This window comes from Ichthyophthirius multifiliis (genome assembly GCF_000220395.1).
Source record: "Ichthyophthirius multifiliis unplaced genomic scaffold scaff_1120509251430, whole genome shotgun sequence".
Classification (NCBI taxonomy): Eukaryota; Ciliophora; class Oligohymenophorea; order Hymenostomatida; genus Ichthyophthirius; species Ichthyophthirius multifiliis.
The window spans coordinates 22,159-34,198 of record NW_004085881.1 but is presented as its reverse complement, the minus strand read 5'-3'; the positions used below and the strand labels follow the sequence as shown (position 1 = coordinate 34,198).

The following is a 12,040-nucleotide window of genomic DNA, read 5'->3' as shown; positions in this document are numbered from 1 at the left end:
ATTTTATATTAGAGATATTAATATATTACTGGTTTTTATATTTTATTAGTTTTCTATAATTTTTTTAAAAATCTTGTGACTTATGTTTTTAAAAAGAATTATAGGAGAAAATAAAAAAAGTAAGAACAAATAATATATAGAGTTTGGATAATGAATTTTAGATACTAAAAATTTTAATTTTATTTATTTCTTAAAAAAAAAATATTTTCAATTTACTTTTCAAAAAATAAAAAAAAAATTTCATGAATTTAATTTTTATAAATAAAAAGTAAAATCTTTCGCTTAATATTTTCATTAAAATAAAAAATATATAAATTTTTAGTCTTTAATTTAGTATTAAATTTCTTATTAATTTCATCACTATTAATCTATTAAAAATATAATAATTTTAAATATTAAACTATTTTGAATAAATATTTAAAACATATAAAATTATAAAACAACAAAAATAATATATAAATTTATTATAAAAAGAAAAACAATAAAAATATCACTAAATCCAGAATTCAATTAACATATAATAAACAAAAAAAAAATATTATTTATATATTAATATATTATATTATATACAAAATAAATTATTTTTATTTATTTTAATTATATTTAAAAATTTTATATAAATTAAAAATTTATATAAATCTAAATAATTATATAATAGAAAGAATATCATATACCATTTATAATAATATTTATTTTGAAGTATAAATAATTAATTATTATTTTATTATAATTATTGAAAACCCATAAAATTATTTAATTTAATATATTATAAATAGAAAAAACTAAAAAGCAAAAAAGATTCCCTTCATACCTTCTCGGCCTTTTGGCTAAGATCAAGTGTAGTATCTGTTCTTATCAGTGTGACAACTGATACTGTCCCTATTAGGGACATGTGGTTTCACATTAATTTTTCATTGGGGTTGGGTTTACTAGTGGCTTGCCCTGGTCCCAACATAGTTGCCCTAGGCTTGCACGATTCCTAGGTGTGGCTAACCCATTAAAACAACACCCTTAATTAATTAAACGAAATTTTTAACAAATATATAGAAAGTTGTTTTAAACATATAAATTTTTTTTTTTTTTTTTTTCATTATTATTTTAAAATTGATTATTTTTTTATAATTTTGTTTAGATATTATGTGGTTTTTATTAGTTTCAATTATTTTAGTTATTTTTTTAAAAATTTTAAATCTTAAAATGCATTCATTATCAATTAAACCTACTTTTTTATTATTCTTCTTTAATAATTAAATTTTTTAATAATATATAATTTTAAAGTTTTTAATAATTTAACTATATTTTATAAAATTACAAATATTTTTTAGTATGTATTTATATTTTAAATTGCTAAAAATACCTAAGTAAAAATTTTTAATATGATATATTAATAGATAGAAAATTAATAGTAATTTTTTTGATAAAAATAATAAATAATAGTAAACTATTTAATACTTTTAATTTAATTTTTAATATTTTTTATTTTATTTAATAGTAAACTATTAATTGAATATATTGTATTTTTATAATTTATGATTTTTTAGAATATGGTATTATTTTTTTCATATTTTAAGGCCTTTATCAATTATTATTATGAGTATAAATTTTTAAAATTCTAAACTTCCTTGTTCTTGATTTCGAGTTTAATTTATTGCTCTTAAATCTTTATTATATATTTGAACTTTTGCATTATAATAATTATTTAATTTAAAATAATTAATCTAATACAACTATCTTGAAAGAAGTAGAAAGATTATAAAAAAGCTAACAAATTCATTATATTAAATAAATATAAAATATAAATTTTCTTAAAAATTACAATAACATAAAATTCTATTTACTATAATTAAATTTGTTAAATAGTGATATAATATATTTATTGAAAAAAATATTTAAATGAATGCTAAGAACTGGGAATTCAACTAAAGCTTAAATAAATATTTTACAAAACATTGAGGTTGATTTACTTTATAAAATAATAGATTTTAACCCATGTTAAATATTATAATCAGGTTTAACATATAATTTTAAATGTTTAGATAAACTTTTTAAAAATTTAAAATAGGATGATTTAGGAATTAGCAAAGAAACTAAATAAAAGATAATACTTAAATACTAGGCTTTTTTACCCTAAAAATATGATTGAATTTTTAATATATTTTAAATTTTATATTCTATTGATTTTATATCAAATATATAAAAAAAAATTATTAAAATTTAGATACTACTAATAAATTATAAGCCTTAATTAAATAATTATTGAGATTTGTGTATAAAAATAAATATATAATGTAAATAAAAAAATTATATTTAAAAAAAATAATTAAATTAAAAATTTTCTATTTTATAAAAGTAAAAAAACATTTACAATAAAATAAATAAATAATTTTTTTAATAAAAATAAAATTATATTTTTTTTATATTAATAAAAAAAATAGATATTTTAATTTAATATTTTTTTTTATTTTTATTTTTAATATTATTATTATTTTATTATAATTATTGAAAACCCATAAAATTATTTAATTTAATATATTATAAATAGAAAAAACTAAAAAGCAAAAAAGATTCCCTTCATACCTTCTCGGCCTTTTGGCTAAGATCAAGTGTAGTATCTGTTCTTATCAGTGTGACAACTGATACTGTCCCTATTAGGGACATGTGGTTTCACATTAATTTTTCATTGGGGTTGGGTTTACTAGTGGCTTGCCCTGGTCCCAACATAGTTGCCCTAGGCTTGCACGATTCCTAGGTGTGGCTAACCCATTAAAACAACACCCTTAATTAATTAAACGAAATTTTTTTTTTATTATAACCTAAAATTAAATATTATGAGTTTTTTAATAATGTTTTTTATATTTTAATTTTATTTTCATTTTTTTAATAATTTTTTATTATATGAATTATAGAAATAGTAAAATAATAAAATACATTAAACAACATTTAAATAAATTATTTTATAGTTATAATAATATTTAAATAACAATAATTTTAGTTATATTTTGAATTAAATATAGATTTTATTAAATTAAATTAAATAATATATATAGTAAAAAATAATAAAAAAATTTATACTATCAAAATTAAAAATATTAATATTAATTTAAATTAAATATATTAATTAATAGATATAAAATTAAATAATTTTATAAGTTATAATTTTTTTCTTTTCTTATTTTTATTTAAACAATTAATTTTATATTATTATTACAATTTATTTATATAATAATCAATTTAATAATTTAAGTAATTACATTATTTTTGTATTAATATTTTATTTATATTTTGTAATAATATTTTATTTATATTAGTTTATGATTTTTATTCGATTTATCATTTTTATTTAATAATAAAAAATTTTATTGTTCATTTTGTTTTTTAAATTTTTATTTAAAAATATTATTTAAATTTATATATAAAGTTTTTTTTTTTTATTTAGTTTTTATGATATTTGTAAAATAAGAAAATTCATTTTTTAAAAAAAGGAAATTTACTATGTTATAAAATATAAAAAACTAAATTTATTTTAAATATGATTAAGTAGTAAGGAAATTAATATTTTTTATATAAAACATAAAATAATAATATTATAAGAATATTTAACATATATGTATATAGACCATTTATTTTATAATAAAAAAGAGATGACATTATATTAATTTTTAAATCAAAAATCAGCATTTAATCTGAAAACTTTATCTTCTTTAGAAGACATAACTCCTGATTTTTAATATTCACCAACTCTCTTTTCAAAGAAATTAGTTTTTCCTTAAATACATATCATATCCATCCACTCAAAAGGGTTTTTTGAATTAAATAATTTTGGATAACCAAGAGAATACAAAAGTCTATCTGCAACAAATTCTAAATATTCTTTCATCATCTAAAAAAAATATAAAAAAAAATTAATTAATAAAATTTTTTATATAAAAATGTACGTTGCTATTCATCCCAATTAATTCAACAGGTAAAGCTTCAGAAATAAATTCTTTTTCAATTTCAACAGCTTCAGCGATAATAACATTAACTTCTTCTTTAGCTAATTTATTTTACATCATTGAGTAAAGCAAACAAGCAAAATCTGTATGTAATCCTTCGTCTCTTGATATTAATTCATTTGAAAAAGTTAAACCAGGCATTAAAGATCTTTTTTTAAGCCAAAAAATGGCGCAGAAACTTCCACTGAAGAAGATTCCTTCAATAGCTGCAAATGCAACTAATCGAGAAGCGAAATTGTCATTATTATTAATCCATTTTAAAGCCCATTAAGCTTTTTTATTTATTACAGGAATATTTAGACAAGCTTTAAAAAGAAACTCTTTTTCATTATCATCTTTTATATAAGTATCTATTAATAAAGAATAAGTTTCGGAATGAATATTTTCCATAGCTATTTAAAATCCATAGAAAGCTCTTGCTTCTGGAATTTAAACTTCACACATAAATTATTCAGCTAAATTTTCTAGAACAATTCCATCTGAAGCTGCAAAAAATGCAAGAACATACTTAATAAAGTGTCTCTCGCCATCAGTCAATCTTTCCCAATCTTTCAAATCTTAATAAAGATCAATTTCGTCTGCTGTCCAAAATGAAGCGAGTTCTTTTTTGTACATTTCCCATATTTTATTATATTTTATTGGGAACATAACAAATCTGTTTGGATTTTCTTAAAGAATTGGTTCACTTTCGAAATCACTTCTTTGTTTGGTTTAGTTGGTTTATTTTGAGATTGTTAAAGGTTTTTCAGATGCTAAAAGGAATTTGTTTATTTTTTCATTTTAAGGTTATAAAAAGTTATCTTTAGTTTAGTTGTTAAGAAACATTTTTTTATTATTTCGACTTTTTTTTCTTTAGTTTTTTTTTTTTTATATTAATATTATTATATTTTATTTTTTTTGCTTTTAAATTAGAAGTGAATTAAAAAGGTTATAAAGAAATAAAAATTTAAAATTAAAAAATATAGCGCTGCTTTTTTCAAAATATATTATATATATAACACAAAAAGTTATTGATATTATGATTTTTTATTAATAGGCGCTTTTAATTTAATTAATTTGAAAAATGTATATTGTGCAGAATTTATTTACGTTTTTTTAAAAAAATAATAATTAAAGAAAATTATTTGATAAAAAAAATACTTTTATGTGTTTTAAATCTTGTATTTTCTTTCTATAGAAATTTCTAATTTCAAATTATATATATGAATTAAAATCTTTACGACTTTTTTTTTTAATATTTAAATTTGAAATTTAGAAATAACTATTTTGCATTTATTTACTTAATACTATTCAAAATAAATTAATATATTTAAAAAATGTTTCAAATAAAATTTTATTGTTAATTTTATCATTTATTTTTAATATATTATTTTAATTTATATATTTAAAAAAAAAATTCTAATTTTTGTTTTCTTTATATATATATTTAATTATAGTTTTTATTCAAAAAAATCTTAAAAAGTTATTAATTTTAAATATTATAACAAATATAATATTAAAAAATAAAGAATAGATTATGTTCAAATATATATTTCAATTTAATGCTAAAATAAAAAAGAAATAATAGGATTATAAAAGCTCTAATTTTGATTTAATAGTTAAGATTATATATTAATTATCGTAAAATTCATAATATAAATTATATTTCTTGTGTTTTTTATTTTTCCTATAAAAACCTATTCTCTAAAAATTAGTTTATTTATTATAAATTCCATTCTTATTTTTTTATTTTTTTTAAATTATATAAAAATTAATTTTAATCATAAAATTAATGTGAAAATACTATTTTCTTATATCTTTTAATTTAATATATATATTTTATTTAGTTTAATATAATAAATTATAAATATAAAAATTTTTATTTCTTGTATGTTTAATAGGTTTAAAAAATAAAAAATAACTTTGTAAAATAAAAAAAAAACATCAACAATTAACAAACGCAAACTTAAAGAAAAGAAATAAAAATTTTTATAGAAAAAATAATATATAAAAGTAAATTTATGAAGTTATTTAAAGAAAAAAAGGAATAAAATAAAAAATATGTATATCAAAGAATTAAACTTATAAATAATAAAAATACGAAAAAATATTTAAATATGTTAATAATATTAAAATATAAGTATATAATGATAAGAATAAAATTTATTCCATTAATATAACATTAAAAAATATAAAAAAAAATTAAATTTTATTTATTATTAAAAAAGTAAAAATTATTAAAAAAATATAAGAATAATTTAGAAATACTATATTAGTTAATTATTATAACGCATATAAAATTAAAATGATATATTGTAAATATAATATAAAAAATATATATAATATATATATATATAATATATATATATATATTTTTTATTTTATTTTTAATATTAATTTTTATATCTTATTAATAATTTTATTATTAACGATTTTTTTTTTTTTTATTCAGTTTAAATTGGATATTAAAATATTTATCCATTAATTTAATAATTTATTTGGGTTTTTTTATATTTAAAAATATTATAATTAAAGGTGTAAATATATATATTATATTTTCTATTATTATATTTTTTTTTTTTATATAATTTTTTCTTTTATAATTAAATTAAGTTTTATAAATTTTAATTTTTTTTTTAAAAAAAAATATATAAATAAAATATAAAGCATTTCTTTTTTAATATATTTATTAATTTTAATGTTTTTTTTTTTTTATTAAATCTTATTTTCTAACTTTTCTTTAAATTATATAAGATAATACTAATTAATTATTTATTATTTTAATAAATAAAATTAATATTGTATATGAAAAATTAATTTTTTTTTTTCTTCTATATATTAAAATTATTTATATTTTTTTTATTTATGTTACTATTTTTTTAGTTTGCTTATCTATACAATCAGTTTAATCTTTTAATTTTTTTTAATAAAAAATAAGCATATTATTAAGGTTATTTATATTTAATTTTTTATTTGATTATATTTTACTATTTATATATTAATATTTTTTTTCATTATTATTTTAGATTATCTTTATTTGCTTTTTTTATTATTTTCCTACTCTATTTTTGATATTTTTAGTCTACTTACATTATTTTCTTATTATTATTTTTTTTACTAGATATCTTTCATTAGCATTTTGTTCTTTTATTAAGAGAACAATAATAAAACTATTAAGATTGCATAAGTTTTTTTTTAATAAAAAATATATAATTTAGACATATTTTAAATTGAAGTAAAGTTCGAAATTTCATATTTTCGATTAAAAAACTAATTTTAACTTTGTATAAACAATGTTTTTTAATAATTTTAGTCTTTAATTAAAACTTATATGATTCTATGTTTTTATATTTAAACTTTTAAACTTATTTTATTTAAATATTTTTTTTTAATTTAATGTCAGTTATTTAAAAAAATGAATAAATGATATTTTATCTTAAATTTTGTGAATTCGAAAAATTTCTATAAACTAACAATTATTTAACAGGAGAATAAATATTTATTAAGTTTTTTGCACTCTATGAAAATATATATTTAAAGTTTAATATCTAAGTGTTTAAATATAAATTATTACAAAATATGTTTATTTTTTAATTTTGCGATTAATTTTTAAGGCACAATTCTATGTTTAATTTTTTTATCTTTTAATAATAAATTTATTAAGGAGTTTTTTAAAAATTCACTTTTTTATTTATTATTACAAAATTTTATTTATAAAATTATTACGACTAATATGATTCAATTAAAAACTAAAAAATAAATTTAGGTATACTTAAAAATAATAACTCAATAAAATACAAGAATATAATGGATCATTTCATTCCAAAATAAAAAAAATATTTTTTTTAAGATAAATTCGAATTTAAAATTTATGTATATAAATAATTAACTAATGTTTATAAAAATATAGTTATTAAGTAATTTTTTTAATAAATTTTAAGGAAATTATAAAATATCGTTAAGAAATAATACTATAATGAATTTTTTTAAAAAGCTTATTCCATATTCTATGAATTATTTTAAAAAATACATTTATAAGAAAAAATTAAGCAAAAAACAATTGAAATATCAACAAACTTATTATTATAATAATAATTTATAAATATATTTTTATAGTAATTTTTAAATATTTCTAATTTTATATTTATATTTTTTTAAAAATAAATAAATAAATACAAAAAATAATATAAAATGGGAAGCAAAATAAGCATAGATAAATATGTTTCTTAATTAGATGATATTCTAGAATATAATATAAATAATATATAAAAAGATTACTTTGATTCTAACATACCAGAACCAATAACATAAAATATAAAAGTAAAATATGTTTAAATATATTCTTTTTTTTAATATTGAAACTAAATAAAATATAAAAAATATAGATTTGGAAATTCCGCGAAGATGATGCAAAGTTAAAAAAAATAGTAAGCTAGCCTATATCATTATAAAACCTTCAGAATTCTAGTATTAATAATTTTTTATATTTTTTTATACTAAAATATACATAATAATATATTTTTTTAAATAAATATACATATATATATATTAAATAATTAGATTTTACTTTTTTATCAACTGAATGTTATTTAGTTTTAGTAGTCTATAAATGCTAAAAATAGTAAAACAATTCTAATAGATGTGCGTTTATAAATTTTCCTCATTCAATGTGGGGTATAGTATAATCTTATAATAATTTGACTCCGCGAGGGTTAGAGAATCCTTTATCAAATAGTGAATTGAATCTTTAGATACTCGATAGTTTTTTATTGCCAAATTAAAGGAAACAAAAATAATATTTAAATTATGAACACATGATATTTGTATGGAATGGAAAAAATTCGAATCCTTTAATAAAATCTTTAGCACTTTCTTAAGCTTATAATTTAGAAGCTTAATTAAATAAAGGGGGTGAAAATTTATTGCAAGTATACTTTTTATTTTTGAATATTATTATATTAGATTTTTAATAGGTTCTATTCTAAGGAGGTATTATTTAAGCAAATAAAATTGAAATTGGAAAAGTAATATAATTAAATAGTACTTCTAACAAACCAAATAATCCTGGTATCAAATAATATAAAAGAAAAATCAAAGTTTTTTTAAATTTTTAAAAAAATAATAATAAAAAATAAATTAAAATAGAATTAGAAAAAGAAATTAGATAAATGAGTTAAACAATTTTTTTATTTAAATTTTTGTTTATAAATTCTTCTACTTAAGAATCTATTTAATAGAATTATCTAAATAATGAATAAGCTAGCAACTAATATTAATAAAATGATGAATATAATTATCTTTAAAATTATTAATCAAACACAAGTGTAGATTCAAATACAACAGCAAGCTCAGAAACAAATTATTTACGTTGCTTTAAAAAATAGTTTTGTGAATAAAACTAACCTTAAAATGTTTATTTGAATAACTTTATAAAAGTTTAATAAAAAAAAAAGAAATAAAATAATAGTGAAGAAACCAGTTCTCAAATGAACAACAACTTAAATACTAATTTTAACAACATTAATAATAATATAAATAATAATGAAATAAGTAACAATAATAATAATAATAATAATAATAATAATAATAATAATAATAATAATAATATTAATAATAATAATAATAATAATAATAATAATAATAATAATAATATCAAAAATATTAATTTCAAATCTGGAATTGCAATGAAACCTTTGAATTTATCCAACTTAAATAGTTAGAAAGTTAATAAAATTAACAATTTAATTAATGATAATTTATAAGATTTATAATAAATTAATAATACTGATTAATTCGAAACCTTGAACGATCCTATAATTAAATTTAATATCAAATTTGCAAATATAAAAGAAGATGAATAAGAAAAAAATAATAGATACAAACTTAATTTATAAAAAAATTAATATGATTAGTTTGATGAAGATACCGCAAATGATAATTTTTATGATAAAAGAAATGAAATAAATAGTTTAAATTTTTATAATTAAAACAAATTTATTGATGATGATTAGGATTTTATTTCAGATGAATAAAATAATTTTGGATATAACAAAGAGGATGTAATTTATATTTTTATTTTTTAACTTTTATTATTTAATAATAAAGGAAATTTAAGGTTTTAAATTAAATCCAATAGCAAAAATAAAATATTTTGCATAGATTTGTAGTGAGGTGATTCCTAATTTTTTATATGTTAGTGGAGAAAAAGTAGCTTATAACAAATAAAAACTGAAAGAAAAAAAAATTACCCATATTATAAATTGTGCAGGTGATGTTTGTATAAATAAATTTCCAGAAGAATTTATATATAGAACATATCACTTGAAAGATGTTAAAACTGAAGTAAAAATATAAAATTACAAAAAGAATAATAATATAAATAATAATATATATAATATAAAGAATATCGAATGTATTTTTTATGAAACCATATCATATTTAGAAGAAATTGCTAGTTAAAATGGAAGAGTAATAATACATTGTATTTAAGGAATTTCAAGGTTTTATTTTTTATAATTTTTTACTATTTTACTAATATAATATTTTTTCAGATCTGTTACTTTATGTATTGCTTACATGATATGGAAATATAAATATAATTTTTAAGATGCATTAGCATAAGTTAAAAAAGCAAGAGATATAGCAAGTCCTAATGCTGGATTTTTGGTTTAATTAATTAATTTTCACAAAAGACTTTTTTCTACATACGAAAGTATACCAATAAATCCTAGAGTATGGTGCGTATGTAGTCACTAATTAGAATAGCCTTATTTAATTGTTGCAAAAATGGTATTTAAAATGATATATTTATTTTCTAAAAATTTATGAATAAAAATAAAAAGCTTTTAGAGGGTTTGTTTTCTGTGCATAAATTAGATCCAAGGGGAGTTTTTATAATATAAAGTCAATAGAAAATATATATTTGGTTGGGAAATTAATTACCTTTAGAAAGATCTTTAAAGTAAATTAAAATTAAATATTTTAAATTAAAATCTAAATATATTATAATTTGAAAAAGATATTAAGAATATGCTTTAATTTATATTGGAATATTATAAAAAAATGAAAATGCTCCAAAAAATGTTGAAATTATATAATCTGGATATGAAAATGATGAATTTTGGAATTTGTGGTTTAATTAAAAACCTGAAGTTACTACTCAAATAAATAAAGAATGGAATAATTGGTTTTTAGATTTAAATTAATGTTAAAATGTATAAAAAAAAAGATAAATTATTTTTATATATCATATTTTTTTAAAAAGTAATTTTAACCAAAATATTATGAGGATGAAGAAGAAAATAAACCAAAAAATAATTATAGTAATTAAGATAAAAAACCTATTCTATTTATTTATCCCGAATACAATAAACCTTTAACAATTTTTGATTATGATGATCTTAGTGAAGAGAATTTGTGTATTCTTTGTAAACAATAAGATGGTATTATTAAAATACATATTTGGAAAGGCTATGAATTTAATGAACCTGATGAGGTTGAAAAAGGATTTTTAGATAATCTTATATAAAATAATTTTCCTTAATAAGATGCTCATAATATATATATTTATAATGAAGTAAAATATTATATTTTTTTAAATTTTTATTTGAAATTTTTTAAAAAGGAGCCAAATAAGGAAAGTGAAGATTTTAATGAATATTTCTAATAAAATTGAAGATTAATTTAAAATAATAAATTATTAAATTTTATATAATAATTTATAGAAAATATAATATGTAGTGTATTATTTTTTATGTAAATTACAATTATCTATCTATGATTTCTATAATTAAAGTTGTATTATATAAACAAATAAAATTTTATAAATAATTTAAAGCAATATTAAAAACCATTAAAGGACATAATATCTTAAATTGTTAAAAAGCCATAAATCCTCATTATTATAAACTATATCATATATCAACATTTTTTAACTTTGTTTTTATTATTATTATTTATTTTATTCTTTAATCCAAAAACAAATAATAATTAATATCCTAAAGATATATTTATAAAATTTATAAATATTTTAAAAAAATTTAAATATATAATATTTTATTTGATTA

General features: G+C 15.5%; 2 protein-coding genes across 2 annotated transcripts, besides 20 other annotated features; one reads left to right on the top strand and one right to left on the bottom strand. All coding sequences in view use genetic code 6, as the record gives it.

The window, feature by feature from the left end:
• Positions 1-409: 409 nt before the first annotated feature.
• Positions 410-442: a microsatellite.
• Positions 443-603: 161 nt separating this feature from the next.
• Positions 604-655: a microsatellite.
• Positions 656-1,089: 434 nt separating this feature from the next.
• Positions 1,090-1,124: a microsatellite.
• Positions 1,125-1,239: 115 nt separating this feature from the next.
• Positions 1,240-1,274: a microsatellite.
• Positions 1,275-1,444: 170 nt separating this feature from the next.
• Positions 1,445-1,487: a microsatellite.
• An 802-nt stretch (positions 1,488-2,289) lies between these two features.
• Positions 2,290-2,332: a microsatellite.
• A 104-nt stretch (positions 2,333-2,436) lies between these two features.
• Positions 2,437-2,497: a microsatellite.
• Positions 2,450-2,501: a microsatellite.
• Positions 2,502-3,252: 751 nt separating this feature from the next.
• Positions 3,253-3,306: a microsatellite.
• Positions 3,307-3,517: 211 nt separating this feature from the next.
• IMG5_202980 (ribonucleoside-diphosphate reductase small chain, putative) lies at positions 3,518-4,837 on the bottom strand. The gene is made up of 2 exons (XM_004023849.1): positions 3,936-4,837; positions 3,518-3,880 (listed from the first exon to the last, which is right to left on the bottom strand). Exons 1-2 carry the CDS (start codon positions 4,818-4,820, stop codon positions 3,665-3,667), a joined length of 1,101 nt encoding a protein of 366 aa, XP_004023898.1. The 5' UTR covers positions 4,821-4,837; the 3' UTR covers positions 3,518-3,664.
• A 1,455-nt stretch (positions 4,838-6,292) lies between these two features.
• Positions 6,293-6,344: a microsatellite.
• Positions 6,308-6,346: a microsatellite.
• Positions 6,308-6,347: a microsatellite.
• Positions 6,348-6,518: 171 nt separating this feature from the next.
• Positions 6,519-6,576: a microsatellite.
• Positions 6,525-6,576: a microsatellite.
• Positions 6,577-6,926: 350 nt separating this feature from the next.
• Positions 6,927-6,999: a microsatellite.
• A 1,166-nt stretch (positions 7,000-8,165) lies between these two features.
• IMG5_202970 (map kinase phosphatase, putative) lies at positions 8,166-11,584 on the top strand (the record flags this gene model as incomplete). The annotated part of the gene is made up of 8 exons (XM_004023848.1): positions 8,166-8,294; positions 8,360-8,441; positions 8,535-9,041; positions 9,327-9,941; positions 10,090-10,474; positions 10,526-10,763; positions 10,817-10,935; positions 10,993-11,584. 8 exons carry the CDS (start codon positions 8,166-8,168, stop codon positions 11,582-11,584), a joined length of 2,667 nt encoding a protein of 888 aa, XP_004023897.1.
• Positions 8,457-8,524: a microsatellite.
• Positions 9,496-9,626: a microsatellite.
• Positions 10,341-10,371: a microsatellite.
• Positions 10,937-10,975: a microsatellite.
• A 393-nt stretch (positions 11,585-11,977) lies between the features above and the next one.
• Positions 11,978-12,023: a microsatellite.
• Between the last annotated feature and the right edge of the window lie 17 nt (positions 12,024-12,040).